We start from the raw sequence: 21210 nt of genomic DNA, 5'->3' as shown, positions 1-21210 counted from the left end.
GGCAACTGCAGAAGTCACTTGTTCACCTTGAGGTGGATCAGATGGACCCAACCCAACCTTGGTCCCTGTTACCTGTTAAATGCCACTGGGAATGTTTGTTTGGTATTGAACTTTTGTTAAGTCTTTATTGTAAGCAACCTTTTATGCCCAGACAAGGCCACTGGATTCCTGGAGCAGCAGATGACAGATTCTCCCCTTATTCCTGGAGGCCTTGAGCCCCGAACTGTCCTTCTAGCAGCTCCTTCCTTGGCAGCTGGCTGAACAGACTGCTCCCACACTAGCTACTTTTAGTGCTGTCTGGTTTCTGTAAGAACACTTCAGCAGCTGGGGAGGGTATCGACTTTAACCATGGATGCTACAAAAGATACTGCTTCCCCTTTAGGAGGCCTTCTTCTAGCCCAAAACACTCCTAACAACCTACAGGAGGGCAGGAGGACAGTGTTCAAGACAAGCCTGGGTGAACTCCAGATGACCCTGCTCACCGGCAGCTGTTTTGACTCAGAGAGGAGAGAGGACTTGGTTGGGCATCTCTACAGAATGTTTGTGATTAGTATCATTTGATGGCTGTGGTTAGTGCAAATTACGGTGCCACATTTATGTGCTACAGTCCCGCCACACCCCCTTTCTGGTTTTAGAATGAGCTCGGAGCCACCCTCTGCTCCTGCACCCTAGTGTTGCAACATTAGACCCAATGAAAGGTTTCCACCAAGGGCTCCTTACCCACCTGTGATCTTCATGGTGATTGGAATGAGCCGAGCCGGCAACTTCCAGAGGAGACAGTCAGTTCAAAGGGAGTGGTGACGAGTTTGAAGAGTGATGGGACAGAAGCTCGGGGGAGGATTGTGGATGGCGGAAGTGGAGAGACCTGCGGGAGATCTGAAGACAGGGAGCTTGGTAGGAGAGTTCTAGGGGGTCCCAGTCTCTAAAGGTGAAGGTCTGCTCTGGGGCTGTAATGCTAGCTATCCATGCTTCCAGCCCCCCCCCCCAACCCCAACACTCAAGGCTTGTTGAGTTCCAGCTCTAGATGCCAAGGCTGATTCTAGCTGCTCCAGGGCCAGGCCATTGGGAATGAAAGCCCAGAGCAGTAAGCCTTCCACCTGAGCATCTACACAGTCATATGGCTTTGGCTTATAGAGCCTGGAGGCATGCATCTCCGGTTCTTAGGACTTGGAAATAGAGGCTGAGTCTCTTGGCACAGCTTATGAGTTTTTGGCACTTCAAGGCTCAGAAACACTGGTACTAGCCCAGCAACTCCTCTTAATTTCTGTGTGAGTAGCACAGAATTGGTAAACGTGACTGACAGGGAGTCCCAATGTAAGCTTTTCCAGGTCTATCTGTGCCAACTCTGTATTTACAGAGCACTCCACTGCTTGCCCCTAGCCTCACCGCCTAAAAATTTGCCCAGCTTGCTTGCGAGAACTGGCCACTTGGGAGAGCAGGCGCCCAGCTGGCGCCCACCACAGGATACGTTGCAGTAAAAGCCTGGCAGCTACACTTCACGTCCTTTCCTTCTCCATTGACCCTCCAGCGGCGCACTTTGGTGCCAAACTCAGCACTGCGTCCAGATCCACACATCCTCTTCATCCCATGGAGCCCCACCCCTTCCCAGTTTTAACCCCGGCGTGCCCAAGATTGGGTTAAATCTGTTCCTGCTAGGAATTGGATACTGGTTGCTTCTCTGCTCCAGTTCTCTAGTAGAGGACAGAGCCGCCAGCATCAGGGCACACCTGGGTGCTGGGTTCTGGGAGCCACACACATGCAACCAGAGAAGGACTGCCTCTACAGACCATCTTGGTGGCTGGAGGAGGAAGAACCAGGGTCAGGAGGTGGTAGTCACTTGGGGTTGGGGTCGTCTCTCCAGCCACGAGTCCTCCCCTTGCTCCTCTCCTAGTGTTCCCTGACATCCTCATGCATAGGTCGAAACACCCTCTTTTCTTGGGTTTCTCTGCACTGGTCAGCGGCTAGGGGTGCAAGATCCCACTTACACCTGACATTCCCTATCTCCGCCAGTGTCGCCAGGCAAATCTGGCCCATCTGGTTTGTTCTTCCAGTAACTTTGTTCAGAAGGTTGGAAGGGAGGTGAAACACCCAGGGAGCCCCCAGGAGACGCCAGATGATCGAGGATCGCGGATCCGGGATCGAGGATAAGGAGAACAAGTCCTCGGGGCTGTCCCCAGGGCTGGCTGGGGCGCGCGGCTGGGAGGCGCCCTGCCACCGCCAGGATGCGCTCGGTGTAGCGGGACTGCCGGGGGGCGCCTGAAGGCCAGCGCTCCAAGGACACGCGGCCACCCGCTCCTCGCCGGCTCCCGGGCCCAGACGCCCCGCAGCGCCGGAACCGAGGCGCGGGGAGTGCGGGCGAAGGGTGGCAGGAGGGAGGGCGCGCGCGAGGCGGCCCCTCCTCGGCGAGCCATGCGTGCCACGGGCCGCTGAGGAGCCGCCGGGCGCCGCTGCCAAGTCTCCGCTCCGCTTTTGTCTTGCCCTCCAGTGAATGGGAAGATGGAGATGGATGTGGAGGGAGTTTCTCCGCGCCCGGAGCCCATCCCCCGCTCCCAGGGGGCTGGCGGAGCCTGCCAGGCGCCGCCACAGCCTCCCCAGCCCCAGCCGCAGCCCCAGCAGCAGCTGGCTCAGGATGAAGTGCCCTGCGAGAGTGCGGGTGCTGAGGACAGCGACGATCCGGAGGCGAGACCCAACGGCGGCGAGAGGGGGGAGAGCAAGGTAAGGTCCGCGGTGTGGCCGCCGTGACATCTTTTGAACCAGATGGAGGGAGACTAGTAGTGGCTGTCTCTTTAACCCCTCCACTCCCAACCCCCTTACCTCGTTTGTATGGGGGGTGGGGTGGCAGATTGGAGAAGGCGTGGGATTTAAAGGAATCCACGCCGGTAGTGAGTTTCTCAACTGGAAGGCGTGTGCAGAGAGAAGTCTGCTCTGGTTTCGGTGTTCAGTGATGTGTGCAGGGGAAAAGTCGTGGCAGGAGCCATGCGAGGCTGAGGGCAGGACTGAACCCGCGGGAGACTTCTGCTTTAGATGCTGTGGGTCTAGAGGAAGTGTGCCTCTAGACCTGGCGAGTGGCTTCCTTGACTCTCGGAGGGGAGGTGGCATGCAGCTACTGATGGGAGCAAAGTTTGGCTTGTTTCAGATTGGACAGCTTTGCTTCCCGGAGCTCTAGGCTGGAGGTGGTCCTCCTCAGCGGGCATCCTCCTCTTCTGGAGGGCAGGGACCCAGTGCCTGTCAGCAGATGAACCCTGCAAGTCCTTTGCAGCCCTGCTGTGTCATGGTAGACCAGGGGAGACCTGCGCCTGAATGTGTGGAGTTCTTTAGGTAATTGAATTCCAGTAAAAATGGCTCAGATGCCATTCTCGGCTGCTGGTGTTTTCCTCTGCTGAGAAAATTGTACAGTAGGGAAATGGCACAGAAGATGACGCCTTGGTGATATTCAGAGAGTGTGCTTATTACAGCCATCCCTGGGCAGTTGCTGCTTCTACCCACGCTCGGAGTTTAGTTTGATGGAAGCTAGTTGTTGAGTTCCATCGGTATCGAGTTCGCACGTGTGTTTGTTAAAGCATTTTGAAAGCCGCTGCTAATATTGGGGAAAAGTTGGTTCAGCAAATCAGAATATTGGAACCCGAGAAGAGTCAATCTACTTTATTTTTACGGTGTTTCAGGTAAAGAAGTGTACAGGCAGATAGGCACTTGCGCTACAGAAGTAAGCCACGTCTCCTGAAGTGCTCCTCCTTGCGAATACCTTGATTTTCCTTGGACCTTTGCAAAGACACCAGTAGATTAAACAGATACTAGAGCATGTTGGGATCACACGGAGTGCTGCTGTTCTGTGTCTGCAGACAGGTCTTTAACAAGTTTGGATTTGCAAATGCTTAAAATTGTTTCTGTGTTTTGAAACCTGAGGTAAGAATCAGGGTTGTTGTTGATCTACAAAAATCAATATTATTATTTAAGTGGTAAGCTGCGCAGGAGTTGGAATCTGAACACACTCCAAAACAGACCAGAACGGGGCGCCGTACAAGTGGATACAAGATTTACGTTGTGAAAACTATATGAATTTTAATAGTCCGATATCCCCAGCCTTCCAGTCACTCTTGATTTCATGAATATTTAATCCTGTCACGGCTACATATTTACTACTTGAAAGCCTGTGCCCAGTTTTATGAAAACAACCCTAACCGAGCATCATATTACCTAATTGAACTTTAAGTCTTCTCTGCAAAATTGGTGTGGAGAGTAATTAAAATCTACAGCCAGCCGGTGCCGCTGCTTCCGTTGTGTGGTTTCCTTTGCCCTGAGCGTGAGAAGAAACTACTGCCATCAGCAAAAAAATCTGTGTGTGTTTGTTTCCCTCGGCTGCACCATGTAGACTGTCTAATGTTCTGCCTGCTAGGAGGAATGAGAAAGCGATGCTCTAGAAATACACACCAGGCAAGGAGAAGAGTGAAAGCCGGTTGATTACATTTAGCTAATTAGTGTGTTCAGATAATTGAGTATCCCAGCGATGTGATTTGCTGCATGTCTGCCTGCAATTTTTTTGAGGTGGAAACAAAATACTACCCCCCCCGCAACACCTCCAGGTGTTTGTCTTAAATTATGTGGCTTCCTTTCCTGAACCTAGAAATCAGCTGGAGTAACCTTCGCTCGTCTCTGCTGCCCTCCTCGCTAGCCATTCTGAGAGTTGTTCAAACCTTAATGACTGCTTTTGCTTTTGATGAATATGAAGGCAAATTACAATTTTTCTCTTAGCAAATCTTGGTTATGAGTAGAAAGACCTTGGTGTCTGACTAAATTATTCTACTTAAAGGTAAATGGAAGAAAGCTTGGATGGACATGGACTGTGGGCTTATGAGGCTGTTGGGGTAAGATGGGCAGAACACCACATTGGACCTAAAAGCTGGTGAATGCTATTTAATGCATTGGGCTATAATGTTTTCTTTACATTCACGAGAATAGTTGGAATTTTGAAAAACTACTTCCTCCCTACAAGGGCACCATTAATAAAGATGAAGTGGGCACACCTTGAAAATAGAGTGTTGGTGGAGTAATGAAAGTTTCTGTTTGCTTGTTTTGGATTTCCTTTGAGACAGGATTGTATGTAGCCCAGGCTGGCCTTGAGCTCACTGTCTAGTAGAGGATGACCTTGAACTCCTGATCTCCTGCCTCCATCTAGCAAATGCTGAAATTACTTGTGTGTGCCACCACACTTAACTCAGTGACTGTGCTTAGATTCTGCCTTGGGGCCATGGTTTATTCTTGGATGATTGACCTCCATTGTCTTATTGAAAAAGTAATATGGGGGTTGACTCCTAATTTATCATTTCTGAATTGTTGGATATATATTCATATATCACATGTCATCATAAAGTCTCTGAAATAAGAGGTGAGGCTAGAATACTTGTGTGTGTGTGTGTGTGTGTGTGTGTGTGTGTGTGTGTGTGAGAGAGAGAGAGAGAGAGAGAGAGAGAGAGAGAGAGAGAGAGAGAGGTGTCACGTATGTGTATGTGTGAGAGAGAGACATGCGTTGGAGTAAGAACAGCTTTCAGGGCTTGGTTTTTCCTGTGGCTTCTGGGGATCCATCACAGGTTGTCAGTTCTAGCAGTCCCTTTACTCACTCAGCCATCTTGCTGGCCTAAAAGAGACCTTTAAAAAAAAATTATTAGAGTTCCATCATGTATCTAGCATTTTCTGTCCTATGGGAGGGCTACATGGCCCCTCTCCAGCAGCTACTCTTGAAAGAAATATTACAACAGCTCCAGATCACATGACCTGAGCCCATGAGTTGGAGCAGACCCTTGGCGTCTTCTTCATTAAGCCTTTACCAAAGGTAGTCTCTTACCTCTGTGCTGACCTGAGGTGTGGCAACCACCTCTGGTGACCCGGTGGGGTATCTCCTCCCCTGTTACACTAAGACCTTCTTTCTCATATTTGAAGAGGTTCGAACCTCAGTAGATCTCTTGTGTTCTAGTCTTAGGTTGAAGATTAAAAATAGTCTATAAGGAAAAGACCTGCGAATTCTTGAAAACTATTCTTGATTTAAAACACCCGACCTCAAAACTTTCTTACCAAATTTCCCAAGGGTACCTGGTATCTGTTTTCTGATTTTTAAAACTCCGTGTAAATGTTCAGTTTGTACCAAATAACTTTTTAATTGGTGTTTATGAAACTTTGAAAAAACTTGGATTTTTTTTTTTTTGTATAATGTATAACTACCACTCCAGTGTTTTTACCTACTTCGTTAACAAGTTACTTATACAAATGTGTAAATCCTTCCCCTGACCTCAGATGGGTAACAGGGATATTTCTTACATTTCCCCTCCATCTCATTTGCCGCATCCTCTTCCTTATTCTCTATCCCTCCACACACACTGCGCCCATAAAGGAGTGCCAGTATAGCCCAGGTATGAAGAACTGAGAAGAAGCTTCCAGGTTTGCTCTGCTCCTAGTGAGCAGGACAAGTTGTCTGTTCTTGTGACCTTGGCCTGGAGGAGCCCAGACCCACGGCTACCGAGAGTACTCAGTTGATGAAGACGACTCTGCTTTTCCCTTCAGCTATAGCTTTAGCAGCACAGTCTGAGAGGACCCGCTTCCGGGCTGGTGTGGGGAATCCACTATCCTGTTTGTCATTTGGGCTTTTTAAAAAAAGCCTTTCAATTTGAAATCATTTTAGATTTGTGGTAAAGTTTTAAAAGTAGAATGTTATGTAAACATTTCTTTCTCAGATTCCTCTATTTCTAATATTTTAAATGTGGTATTAGTATTACATAAAATATGGGCTGTGTACAGCACAGTGAAGAAAATACCTTTTGAATAATTACCTGAGCTTGTCCCTGAACCCTGACTGAGTGAGTGTATAGCATAGCCTTGTTTTCCCTCCTGTCCTCCGAAGGGAAGGCTTTCTTTACATCTGAAAGCCCAGAGAGGATTGTTAATGGTCAAAACTAACCTCACACTGCCTTTCTGCCCCCTGCTATCTCCAGTGGGCTGGAACAGTTTGCTAAGTGCAAAGTTTGGGATCCTTGAGGTAATACTTGAGTTGTGGGGAACCCCATGAATGTTGAGACTCTAGCAAAGCTAGAGTGGTGTTGACTGTGGGGAGTATTGCCTTGCTTTTCACGTTACTCTGAAAACACTTCTGCTTTGGTCAACGATTAAGATAGCATTTGCCAGTATGAGACAGTGAGGTCTCATGTGGCAAGTCAAAGGAAATGCTGGTAAGTCAAGGCAGCACCACCCCTGAGTGCTGTTCTTAGCATGAGAAATGGGAGGCTTTAAATGTTTAGCCAGGTAGACTCTGATTTCTGGCCCAGAAGTAGAAATTTGCTTTTATTAGTGTTGTTCCTGAAGTCGGGAGACCTGAATTAGATCTTGGTTCTGCCTTTCCCTTACTCTTTCACTTGCTTTTGACTTACAGAAGGCCTTGACCTCCCATACTTTGGTCTTTGCATCTGTAAAATAGGTTTAATTAGTGTCAACCCCAATGATTATTGTATGGCTTGGATGATATAAGCCACAAATACTTTTGATTCACAACTTTCCAGGTAATGATGGCCAGTGTTGTGAATAATAGTTTGATTATCATAATTACTGGGGTCCATGCTTTGAAAAGGGAAGATGAACTGAGAATTTAAGTTTCCCTACCAGAGGACACAGGCAGGCTATGACACAGGCAGACACATTATTCTACAGTCAAAACAAGTTGGTACTCTGTGACCTGATTTTGTCCTTTAGGCCATGTGATTTGTGTTAGTTAGTTTTAACTGTCAACTTTACACAACCTAGACTTGCCTGGTAGAAGAGAATTATCTAGATTAGGGAAGCTTTGTGGCTATGTCTCGGGGTGGGGGCAGATTGTCTGGATTGCTAATTGATCCTGGAAGAGTCAGGCATTGTGGGCAGCACCATTCCCTAGGCAGTGGGTCCTCAACAGTATAAGTGAGAACAAAACTGGCTGAGAGCAAGCAAGGACGTACTCTTGACTGTGGATGTGGTATGACTAACTGCTTTGAGTTCCTGCCTTGATGGTCCTAAATGGTGAGCATGAAACTGTGAACCACACAAACTCTCTCCTCTCTGTGTTGCTTATGTCAGAGTGTTTATCGCAGCCACAAAACTGAAACGGCTGTGGGTGTTCAGGCATTTATATGGTAGATCAGTTAGCGAAGAGTTTTCCTCCCTTGTCCCTGTCCTGTTACCAGGGGCAGCCAGGATGGAATTCTTTACCCAGGTTCACCTTTAGCCTCAGGGCTATATGCAACACACCAATACATCTGGCGGATTTCCCCACAAGTGTATGTCTTGGGAGGAATAGGAAGCAGATTTTTAGACTTACAAATTAATAGCTTAATATTTTTTAAAATTATTACAGTTCTTTGGTCACAGGAGAGAGAAATGTTTAGTTGGAGCAAAAATGTGTTCTGCTGTAAGGTAATTATAAAATGAGAAGAAAAAAGTGATAAACTATGTTTTGTTAAATTCAGGTGAGCTTCCTGAGTAGTAGACAACGGTGGAGACTGTCTCAGGAATGCTGAAATGAGTATAACCCTAGCCTTTGTGTTTATGCCCCCGAGTAACGGGACACAATGCCCAAGCGAAGCCAGGGGGACTTATTTGGCTCTCAGTGATGAAGCTGTCCGTCCGCCAAGGTGGACAAAGGCATGGCAGAGCAGTTCAGCCCTGGTGGCCAGGAAGTAGAGAAGAGGGAGAAGTCAGGACACACCTCAGTGACCCACAGTCTTCAAAGGCCCTGTCTCTCACCTTCACCCCAAAGCGCTGTCACATTATGAGTCCATCAAGGCATGAATCCACTGACTAGGATGGAGATCCCATGCATCATTTGTCTCTGGAAAAGGCCTCTCTCACACACACACTATTTCCTTTGAGTGGTTACCTGTTTTCCAGAAAACCTTGAGCTGCTTTTATTAGACTGAGGAAATGGATATTAGTGCCCCAAACCCCATCATTACTTTTCTCCTAGAGAGAAGAGAAGGGAGAAAAGGAGAGAGAGATTCAGTTAGGAATATCAGACTTCTACTAACATTGTAGGCCCTATCATTTAAAAAGAAATGAAAATGCAGCTTCTTGCTTACACATATACAAGGAGAAAGAGGATTTGATCCTTTTAATGGGTATGTGTGTATGTGTATGCACATGTTTGTGTGTATACGTGCATGTGAGTGCAGGTATGTGTGTCCAGAGCCAGAGGATGGTGTTGGGTGCCCTGTTCTGTTGCTCACTCTCCACTGTGTTCCCTTCAGACAGCATTTCACCCTGAACCTGAAACAGTTCTGAAACAGTGAACTCCCAGCATCTGTCCGTCTCCCCTGCCAGAACTGCAGTTAAAGGCATGTACAGGCACGCCTGGCTTTTGTCAGTGTTGGGGATTTGAACTCAGCTCCTCATGCTTATGTAGCAAGTGCTCTCTGTCAGTGAGCCATCTCCCCGCCCGGTTTTTCCTTTCTGACCTTGAATTCTCATTTAACAGAACTAGGAACCTGGGTTGGAAGGTGTGGCATGCTGGGCCCACCCTGCTGCCTCTTTCCCCTCATCCCATGTCCACAGGTAAGAAAACGGACATCCCACCATAACGGGTGCTTTACCAACAGTGAGCTGATGCTTGCAGACCCCTTCACCTAGGACAGACTTTCAGATGGCCGAGTTAAAAACCATTCTCTTAGGGAATTCTAGTCTTCAGAGTTCTCAGTGGTTATATGAAATATTTAGAATTACTAAGGATTTTTTTTCTTTTTTCTTTGTAAACTGAGACCAGCACAGACATCCACTGAGCAGACAATCTAAGAATGCATGTAGTTGTGACCTAATCTTTTTACATATAGACCTTTAATGACAGTTGTGTCCATTGTGATAAAATTTAATTTGTCTTTGTCTGCTGGAAAATTAAAGCAAATTGATTTCTTGTTTCAGCTCCTCAAGTGTTTTCTCTAATGTGCAGCTTCACGTGTCAGGACATTTCTGTCCTCTCACTGACCTTAAACTGTCTGGAGGAGCTCTACCATGGACAGTGAAGTTAGCTGTGAGGGGAATCTGCCCATTCCTCGTGTGTGTGTGTGTGTGTGTGTGTGTGTGTGTGTGTGTGTGTGTGTGTATGAGTTTGTGAGAGTGTGAGTGTGTGTGAGCATGTGTATGAGCATGAGTGAATATGTGTGTGAGTGTGTCAGAGTATATGAGTGTGTGTGTGTATGTGTGTGTGTGGATTGTGAGAGTGTGTATGAGTTTGTGAGAGTGTATGTGAGTTGTGTGAGCATGTGCATGAGCGTGACTGAATGTGTGTGTTTCAGAGTATGTGAGTGTGTGTGTAGGCACATTCACAGCATGTGTGTGGAGGTCAGAGGACAGCCTTGATAGCATGTTGCTATTCTCTGCTGCATGTGCCAGGCTATCTGCCCGCAGCTTTTGCCGAGTCCCTTGTCTGTGCCTCCTGTCACCTCTCAGGGCCACTGCAATTAGAGATTGTGGTGCTATACATCCAGCTTTTAAATGGGTTCTAGGGATTTGAACTCAGGTCCTCACTGGTACCACAAGTGTTTACCCAGGGAGCCATTTCTGCAGCCCTCAGCTGTTCATTCTTGGACACGCATTCTTCAGTCACCATGGCCGACTCATAGTAAGTGATCAGTAACATGAGGGGGAGTCCTGCAGAGGAGTGCTGCATGGAGGCTGCATGGAAAGGACTCAGGGGTAGGAATGCAGAGGAAGAACCGCGCAGGTTTGGGGTGTGTCAACGTCCAGCATGGCCATGGAAGACTCAGAGGTTCATCATAGTATCAAGTCGGGGAATGAGTGCAGATGCTGAGCCTGAGGGCCTTGGGATGCTGAGATGGGGGCTCACAGCATCAGCAGGGAGGGCGTGGGAGGTGCTTCCCAGGAGAGCCTTGGGATGCTGAGATGACAATTAAGGCCACATCTTACAGGGAGCAAGTTGAACATAGAGCTTCTAGGCTGAACAACAAATTGTAATGCCCAATACAGTTCCCATACTTGGGAAGTCCACAGGAATAGTCAGGAAGGTAATTAACTCATTTGTGTTGTGTGATAGAGTCTAATTAAATCCCCTTGATTGTGTGACAAGAAGGGACATCATAGAGCTCAACATATAAAGAGCACTTGAGCACCAAGTAAAACGAACACAGAATTTCTCTCGGGATATAGAACCTTTTCTGGAAAGAACCGATAACAGTCTTCTCATTCCTATCCCTCCCCACACCGCTTGGCTTCATGGTCCTCACCTTCCTGTGAAATGCTATGAACTTCTCTGTGAATTGTGTCTGCAGCCCTGGATCAAGCTGGGAATGTGGGGCTGAAGCACTTGATTTTGCCTTTTCTCTCTCATTGGCCCAGCCTGGTCAGGGTTGCCATTCCTGGGAAGAGAGAATTCCAGGTTCTTAGCCTGTTGGTCTTCACTTGGTAAACTGATTTTAAATAATAATCTCTGAGAGACATGACTGGACAGGAGGAGCCTGCTGGAATGCTCCCCTGGAGGCTGTGTGACACACATCCTAAGACCAAGTTCCAGATAGTATGAGGAGAAGCCCAGGGTGGCTGGAGAGATGGCTCAGTGCTTGGAAGCAGTGGCTGCTCTCCTCAAGGTCTGGGTTTGCTTCCTGGCACCAAGGGGCAGCTCACAACCATCTCTGTCTCCCGTGTTTGGGATATGATGCCCTCTTCTGGCCTCCCAGGGCATAAAAAAAATAAAAATAAAATAAAAATAAAACCTTTTAAAATGTAGCTCAGTGAAATGAGACCAGGGCCGCATGTGAGGCTGGTCAATGGGTGCCTCCCCTTTTCTCCCCGATGTTTTCAAAGTAGCCCTGCCCCATCTCCCATGTGTCTCCACCCACACTTATCCTCCCATCACACCTCTCTCTTTTACTATTATTTTCTCTTTCCTAAGTTTTACTGGGCCATAATTTACAAGCAGTAAAACTCTTTTACATGGATAGTTCAATTAGTTTACTACTGTATGGCCTGTGTACTTACCAACTGCAGGACAAGGATGTCTGTGTCACCCCATTGTGTTCCAGATACGTTGTCCCCTAGGTACTGTCCCAAGCTGGTCTCAAAACTTGGCATAACAAATGAATGGAAACACATGAACTATGAACCAAAGGCTGAGCAGCCCCCAGCTGGATCAGGCCCTCTGAATAGGTGAGACAGTTGATTGGCTTGATCAGTTTGGGAGGCAACTAGGCAGTGGGACCAAGTCCTGTGCTCATTGCATGAGCTGGCTGTTTGAAACCTGGAACTTATGCAGGGACACTTGGTTCAGTCTGGGAGGAAGGGACTGGACCTGCCTGGACTGAGTCTACCAGGTTGATCGCAGTCCTGGGGGGAGGATTTGCCCTGGAGGAGGTGGGAATGGGGGGTAGGTTGGGGGTAAGGGGAGGGAGTGGGAAGGGGGAGAATAGGGGAACCCATGGCTGATATGTAGAACTGAATGGTATTGTAAAATAAAATAAAATAATAATAATAATAATAAAAACTTGGCATAAGTGGAGCTGTGTGGTTACTCATTGTCTCAGATCTGGTCTGGGGAGTTGGTGCAAAGAAGCCCCTGTTGCTTGAGAGGACACACTAGTCCAGGGGGCACTGCTCATGCTTCTGGGTGGAACCTCACTTTCCTGGATGGATAATCATACTCATTTGTAAGGGTGCTGTGTCCTGCAAGGCACTTCTCAAGTTCCTGCCAGCCAACATGACTACAGGTTTAAAAAATGACTGAAAACCTTTGGGAGCCTTTCGGGGGTGTAGAAGAGGATGTTTGGAAAGCAGACGGTGAGGTATCTTCATCTTCCGTGTGCCTGCTTTGTAACCTGCACGTTTCTTCGGTGAAAGTTTATTCAAATCTTTGGCCCATTTTAGAGGAGAGGAGGGGGTTTGCATTCTGGTTGATGCAATCTGTTATTTCCACTTAGGGTTGCATTTCAGAAACCCTGATGGAAGTTTGAGGAGCTTACAAAGCCACAGACATTTCAAGCTTCCTTTTCTGAGGTGTTTGGTGAGCTCACGTTTATGGGGCATTTATCATGTGTCAGTCACAAAGCAAGATAGACTCACATCAGGTGATCTTATCTTCTGCTCCCCAGTAATCCTGAGAAATAGCTATTACCAACCCAGGGGTTACAGAGCTGGAGTATGGCAGAGAAAGCATTGCTGTGGAGTCCTCTGGGGTCCTCCACCTCTCGAGGTGGCACTCCAAGGCCTTCATTTATCCACCTCAGAAGTTAGCATGCTGAGAATTCTCCAGAGAATTGGAAGGTCTGAGGTGGTCATTTACATGTCACTGTCCAAGGACATCCATCTCTGTCAGCTAAATTACATTGCTGTGGTGACACAGGGGGACTTCCACAGGAGCAGCCAACCCTTGCATATTAGATCTAGCTTCAACCCCAGTTTTACTCCAACAGGCTGTGGAGATCTTTGGCAAACCATGGCAACACTTTCATTTGGACACCTTCTCCCACCTCCTGCTAGGACTTTTAATTAATTTATGTGTGTAAACTTCAAACATCTATCAGGGTTTCTGAAACCTAAAAAGTGAAAATAACAGATATATCAATAAGAATGAAAACAGCCCATGTCCCCTCTGAAACTGGCCAAAGAGTTGAATAGACTTCCATCGAAGAAACAGAGATGAAAACCAGGCACCTGAAAGAATGATCCACGTCGCCATGAGGGTAATTGACTATGGAGGCCAGAAGAGGGCATGCGTTACCCTGGAGCTGCCCAGTGTGGATGGTAGACATGGAACTCAGGTCCTCTGAAGGGAAGCAAGAATTTTTAACTGCTGTACCATCTCTTTAGTAAAGATATTGATGAACTGGGCCGTGGAGATGGCTCAGCTCAGCCACTGAAGTGCCTGTTGGAAAAGCATGAGGGCCTGAGTTGAGCTCTCCAGTACCCACATAAAAAGCCAGGCATGGCCATTCATCCCAGCAACCCTAGTGCTGGGTAAGTGGAGGCAGAAAGACACCCAAAGCTGGCTGGCCAGCCAGTCTAGCCAGTCTGTGAGTATTGGGTTCAGTGAGAGACCCCGTCTCAAAAACAGGGGAGGGAGTGACAGGAAGACACCCGGTGTCGGCATGCCCCCACATGCCCCTGCATGCACTCACGTGCACACACACAGAATAAATAAAATAATAAAGTGATTGTGACAGCATATGTATTAAATTTCTGACAGAGCAACCAAGTCATTCCAATTGACCAGTGAACTCCTGGATGAGCCACATTTTCCCAGTTTTGGGATCTCAACTCTGAAATTCAACCAAAACACTTGGTCACTCCACTTACAAGACACATACCAAGTATCTAGACCTCTTTAGATTCTCAAGAGTGTCAGGGTCATCAGGTTGAAAGAGGTACGATTCCATGAGCCTGAAAATGACTCATCTTATTTTAGAGCTAATATCCCTGTGAACCATTGGCTTGAAATTATTAGAAAGAGGGCTCTGGATTTGCAAGAGTTGAACATCACTACCTTCTGAAAACACAAGGTGTCACTGCACATCCCAGCCAATTTCACCAAGCTCAACACCCACATCAGCATGTGTTGGAACATTAGCTGAGAAGGTCTCCCTAGCTACCCAAGGTGGGGCTTGTTGGAGAATTTCTTCACTGGATAGTAAATGGTTGGTAATGTCATGGTGACCTCAGTGGGAGCCTTATTTTGGAAGGAAAGCATGGAGCTTGGATCATGTGACTTGGACCCCTGGTTCTGCTTCTTTTAATTGTGAGCCTTTAGATGAGTCCCTGGGCAAATAGAATGTTTCTGCTTCTAAGAACAGCCTAGTAGAGGAGCTTAAATTCAGCCATACCTGTGTCATCAATGCCTTGCATCAACGCTCACAGCAGACTGTGTTGTGGTTATAGGTGTATATTATAGTCTATGTCTCCATGGTTTTATTGGATAAGTGGGTGTAGTCTTGCAAAGTTTTTCATAATACCACTGAAATCATTGAGCAAAAACATTAGCACAAAACCAGAATCACTGTTGAATTTTGAAGGCTGGATAAAAGGATCCAAGGGAGCCTGTGGTCATTTGTGGGAAGGGTGCCCTGGGATGATGTTGGTTGGCCTGGATCTGCAGCGGTCCACCAGGGACACTTCCCCCAGTATCTTACAGTGTGTCCCCTGCCTTCCTATCTTCCTTGCTTTCTGGGTAGTAGACATTGTAACAGTGATCCTTCTCTTGTTAGTGTCTTTGAACAGACTGTGTCTCACTTATGCTGTTCCTTGTGCCTACAATGTTCTTCACTTTCATTTTACCTTAATTCCTCACCAGCCTTGAGAATTTCCTTCAACAGCTCAAGTAAGGGTTCTCTAATTCTAACTTGTTTGTCCTAACAGAAGTCAGGTCTCTGGTGACGTGGTTTCATATGTTCTCAATTGGGTGATCAATCTATTTCAGTCTGTTGTTTTCTCAGATCGTTGTCTAACCATAATATAATACATCACATGTAGTAAGCATTCTCTCTCTCTCTCTCTGTGTGTGTGTGTGTGTGTGTGTGTAAAATTCTTTTTGAGATGTGGCCTTTGTATGTAGTCCACGTTGGCCCCCAAATTGATACATAGCTGGAGCTAGCCTTAACTCCCAGTCCTCCTAGCTCTACCTCCCATCCCAATTGCTAACATTATAGGTATGGGCCACCATGTCTAGTTTATGGAGTGCTGGGAGATTGAACCCAGGGCTTTATGTGTGCTAAGTATAAACAGTTTATACATATAAACATATTAACGGATGATATGACAAATCCATGGCATGGTTAAGAAGGTTTTTATTGTAGATATTAGAGAGAGAGGCACCTGGAAGTGTCCAGAGCAGAAAGAGAAAGAAGTAGACTGAACATGCAAGCAGACTGGACCTGGCCATGAGAGAAGCAGAAACAGAGGGAGAGAGAGAGAGAGAGAGAGAGAGAGAGAGAGAGAGAGAGAGAGAGAGAGAGAGAGAGCATAGCTGAAATAGCAGGGTTATAAGGAGAATGAATACTTGGGGGAGGGAAGTCTGTGAGCTGGAGGGAGTTGAGGCCAGGGAAAGAGGTGAGAAGAGCTAGCATGGACTGTGAAATGAGTAACAGGTACTTGTGATACTGAGGGAGCCTGGAGGTCAGCATGCACTTTGGTGTGTTAATAGGTACCACAGAGAGCCATTTGTCCCTTCTGCATTTTGGAATGTGGGGAACTGGAGTTTCCTTTAGACCTGACTGGTAAGCACTTTAGCAACTGGCTAAATCAGCACCTTTCTGATATAGTTTTGACCTAAAAGGCTGGGTACAATTACCCATGTTAACTGACACTCCTATATGTAATTCTACTTTCTGGTCCAGACTGGTCCATGTCCTCACTCACCCCACATTCCAGTGGGGAGACATAATAAACAAGTATAAATTAATATATAAAGCAAATAAAAAGTAATTGGCAACCAGTGGCCCACTAGCTGACTCTAGGTGCATATTCAGAATCCCTATCCGACTGTTTATGCAAAGGCATCAATGCAGAGTAGTGAAGGGATGACCTGGAGTGGCCTTCTGCTTCATGGCCTTAGAACTTAACCTCTTCCTTGACATCCTTCTATTTTTTCCAAAATGTTTAGTCTTTCTGCAGCATTAGCATTGGGAAACATGGCGTGCCACCAACCCCACATCCTGCATGTGTGTTAGACACCATAATCAAGTCTATTGTTCTTTCCTGGTAAGTTCAGTTCAGCCCTGGAGCAGCATTCACTGACATCCGTTGGAGGTGGCATGCAAGTTGAAGCTTTGAGCCCAGCTTAGAGCTTTTGTAGCTCAAACTTTTTACTGGACACTCAACGCTTTAGCAGCCCTCCTCTATTCCTGTCCTTATTCACTATGGTAGTCAACAGACATGGACAGCTATATAAATGTAACAGTACAAACCCGGTTCCTCATTCGCACCAGCCACAGTATAAATGCCGGGAAGTCACACATCTAATGGCTACTGTGTTGGAGGTTGGAGATAAGAACACTCCCCTCATCAAGAGATCTGATAGGCCTCAGCCACATGCTCTGAAATTGTTCCTCTGGAGAGAACAGAGAGACTTTTACAGCTTCTTAGGATTTGCTTGCTTCTGGTTCTTGGTGAATTGCTTACAAATTGTTTTTGAACTACCGGTATTGTTGTGCAGGGAGCCTGCTCAGAGCAAGATCTCATTCAGAAACTTGAGCTTACAGTGCTGCTATTTCTCTTGCTCAGTTGTTTCACTGAATTGCGAGGTTTGTCCTTGACCACTGGAAATGCTCTCTGGTGAAGGTGTTCCAGACGGCTTTCCTCGGTCCAGTTCAAAGCCTTTATTAGTGGGTGGTTGAACTGCAGCCTGAAGCACCGTTGACATCCCCTCTTAGCCATTTACTAATGACTGTCTTCACACTGGGGGATGGCTCTGATGGCACTTACTGTCAAGAGTGCACAGGCAGGGACAGTGAGCATCATCAGAGCATCCACAGCAATGCGGGGAGTCACCGGTGAACCACACAATAGACAGAGTGCTGCAGTCACACATGTCTTTAACTTACGTCTCATGTGATAAAATTCCCAGTGTGTTCTGACCACCAGGGGCTCAGCTACGAGTGAAAAACAAGAGAGGATATGAAAAAAAAAATCTGATAATAAAGCACCTTTCCAGCCTTCTTCCTGTGTATTCCTTCCTTTCCCTCCCTTCCATCCATGGAGAAGAGCGATCTCGTTCAGACTGGAGGAAGAACTGGGGAATTAGTTCTCCTCATCATTGCGTGGGACTTGCCACGCCTTTGTCTAGCACACTGAATGACTGTCAGCAAGAAAAGAGATAGGAAAAAGGCCCCAGGGTGGATTTGGTGAATTCCCTCCCTGTTAGCCAGGATGAAAATGTGAATGACACCTTCCAGTGTCTAAAACTCCTTCGTTTACACATTTTGTCAGCTGGGAGGCCCCTCGGCACCACAGGTAGTGTGCAGCAAGACCTGGAAAGCAGTGAGGGATGAGAACACACTCTTGGGTCACACCAATGATAGAGACCGCAGACCAGGAGTGAGAGGGACCTGCTGGAGAGAAAGAGCAAGGAGGAAGGAGGTTACTGCTGACTAAAGGTGTTTGTGTGTGTGGTGTGTGGGGGAGGGTGGGGTGGTGGGTGGATAGGGTGGTAGTGCTTACATGGGTGTGGGGCCACAGGGCATCCTCGGGTGTCATTCCACAGGCATTGTCTATAGTTTAAAGATAGGGTCCCTCTCTCTCTCTGACCTGGAACTCACTGATTAGACCGACTTGGCTGGCACATGCGCCCCAGGGATCTGCCTGTTTTGGCCTCTACCCAGAGCTGAGATTACAAGCATGAGCCGCCATCCCTGACTCTTTAAAATGGCTTCTGGAGATCAAACTTAGGTCCTTGTACTTGTAAGGCAAGCACCTGAGCACCTAACCTCTCTTGCCATCCCTTTTCTAGTATTTTTTATAACACACACACACACACACACACACACACACACACACACACACACACACACACATTAAAAACACAGAGGTACTGAAAATCTAGGATGTGTTAATCTTGCCAGGCGAGAATAAGACCACTAAACAACTTTTGAGGCAAATTTAAAGCATGTTTTATTAAATGCTGTCCAGGATGATGGACACTGGTCAATCCATGCCGGAGATTCCCAGAGAATGGCCATGAATTATGTTATTTGGATGCTTATAAAGACAAACCCCACAAGACTCCATATTTCCTATAGTCATCCAATCGGGGACAAGCATACAACTTGACCGTCTTCCTGTTTATACCCCTCCCACCTATGTGTGATCAAGCACATCCTGTGCAGCTGGGGCAACCAATCTTGTTTATAGCAGTGGAAACACCTGGCTTGTTATCTTACATGAATAGCAGCCCCCAGCATTCAAGAAGTTGCTTGTCCATAAGCAAGTAGGGCTTGCAAGGTTTGTCTGTCCTTAGGCCAGTGGGGCTTACAGGTTAGAGGCACTTTGTTTTTACAGATCTCTTAAGTCCAGTAACTTAAACTTAAAACATAACTTTAGCCCTCACACATGCTTACCAAAAGTTGTAGCCAACAGGACTCTCATTGCTCACTAAGTCACCACCTTCTGGCATCTGTATATGAACTAGCGTGTGATGCTAGGGTTCTTACAGGTGTCAGCACCAGGGAGATCTCTTCCTATTCCTGCTCCTGGATTTCTGGGTGAAATATGGCTGCCTGCCTCTGTGATGCCAATGGCTTTAACCACCGTAAGGCTTAGATGTCTGTGTGTGGTTCATAAGTGAGGAGGCAGAGTGATTCCTGGGTCTTACCTCCAGCACGGTCTCACCTTCATCTTGTCCACCTATGTTCCCCACTTAGCCATACTGCGTCCTCACTGGATGTTACTGAAACAAGGGTACCTTGCTCACAATCATTATATGTCAGAGTCACAAATCAAATTTTGGCCAGATATGTCCCCATTTTCCCTTTTAATTCAGATTGTAGACATAAATCCTGGAATTTAAAGACACCTCATTTGGGGCACAGCCCCTGAGTTCTGTGGGGATTTGGTGTCTGTGGCAACATGGACATGTCAGAAGTTACTGTGCAGATCCACGTGTCTCACTAGTGAAAGAATGAGAGGTAGACAGGAAGAGGAAATTCTTCAGGGAAGGCACTGTTGAGGACCTAACGACTCAGTGGTGTTCGGAGATGCTGGGAAGTCTTTGATGCACCCCTATAATTGTGGCCCAGAGCTGGTGTTGGGGACAGGGACAGCCACAGAGCACCGTCACGCCTTCTGCCTTCTCATTTGACTTCCACCTTGAGTTTCTCAAAAAGAGAAAACAGAAAGCTCTCTGAAAGGTTAACTTCACACCGGTTAACCACGAAGGTCCAGATTCCTTCAGGACAGCCCCGCTGCTCTCGTGGGGCCAGGCAGAGTGAGAAGAGTCTGACAGAGATGTCGCTTCAGCCAGAGTGTATCAGCCTCGCAAAACTGGCCTGGTTAGCTGCTGCTGACTAACCAGAAAAGCGGAGCATGGTGATTGAAGTGAGGTTTAAAAACGCCACATGAAAGCAGCTATGTGTGACTGCTGGTGTCGTCAGAAGAAATTCTACTTATCTTCACCAACCAAATGAGTGAAACAAGTTTGGTGAGGTGACAGATACATGTATGTGCAGACAGAGATTATTGACACTTGCATCTATGTATATGTATGTATGTATGTATGTATGTATGTATGTATGTATTGCTTGACTAGAATCCAGTTGAATGAGTTGGTGAAGTGATATATATTTGTGTATATATACATATATATTATATATATATATTACTTTCTTCACAGCTAACACTAGATTATGTATAGACAGATCAATAGACACAGTATATACATATAGGTGTATGTATAGATACGTGTGTGTGTGTGTGTGTGTGTGTGTGTGTGTGTGTGTGTTGCTTGGCTCTTTCTACATAGCCTGAACTATCACATGGCACCTCAAATTGTACATGATTATTATTTTTTAATAAACAGAACTGTATTTGTTCTGATTGTGCAGCATGTAAGGAATGCTGCAGTGGATTCCTTAGCAGAGGTGGCTGTAGTTTTATTTCATTTGTCCTGATTAGTCACAAGAGGCTGGCCAGCCCTGCTGCAGAAGCATGCTGGAGCATGGACATGGAGTTACGAGAGTCACTCTGTGTCTCTAGTGCTGTTGATATGTCGATTCTTGGGAGGAGACCTGGGTCCTCCAGCAAAAGGCAACAGTGCAGAGATGCTCTGAGGAGAGCGGCTCCTTCCTTCTCGGCACAGCAGTGGTTAACACTGACTGGACACATGGCCGCTTCGTCTTGGAAGGTACACTGCTTTTCTCATGGCTGTGGCGGAGTATGTGACGAAAGCCACTGAGGGTCTGAGGAGACAGTCCTTCACGTCAGGGGAGCCACGGTGGCGGGAGTGTGGGGCCCAGCTGGTCACACCTCGTCCACAGTCAGGAAGCAGAGCAAGGAGACTGCTGCTGCTCTTTCCCCTTTTTAGCCAATGCAGAGCCCCAGCTCCCGACACAGCGCTACCATGTGGCCGCAGAGGCACACCTAACGGGGTGGCTCCCACATCGGCTCTCACGTCGCTCTAGACCCTGTCAAGTTGACATGAAAATTCCATATCACCATGACCAAGGCTCTTCCTTGTCTGGGACCTGACTGCTAATTATGGTTCCAAGTGTCATT

The 21210-nt window shown here is 47.0% G+C and overlaps 1 protein-coding gene across 7 annotated transcripts in view; it reads left to right on the top strand.

The window, feature by feature from the left end:
• Window positions 1-892: 892 nt before the first annotated feature.
• Window positions 893-21210, top strand: part of Rbms3 (RNA binding motif single stranded interacting protein 3) — a 1336321-nt gene continuing 1316003 nt past the window's right edge. For 2 of the 7 annotated variants that reach the window (XM_037208208.1, XM_037208203.1), the window contains exon 1: window positions 895-2715. In XM_037208208.1, the coding sequence (XP_037064103.1) occupies window positions 2497-2715 (219 nt within the window). In that variant the 5' untranslated portion in view covers window positions 895-2496. Of the gene's footprint in view, window positions 2716-21210 lie in introns of all 7 variants that reach the window. The other 5 variants (XM_037208205.1, XM_037208202.1, XM_037208204.1 and 2 more) reach the window with 4 other exon arrangements.

The sequence above is a fragment of the Peromyscus leucopus genome, chromosome 7 (assembly GCF_004664715.2).
Source record: "Peromyscus leucopus breed LL Stock chromosome 7, UCI_PerLeu_2.1, whole genome shotgun sequence".
NCBI lineage: Eukaryota > Metazoa > Chordata > Mammalia > Rodentia > Cricetidae > Peromyscus > Peromyscus leucopus.
The sequence above is the reverse complement of the archived record's forward strand: the minus strand, read 5'-3'. Positions and strand labels throughout refer to the sequence as shown.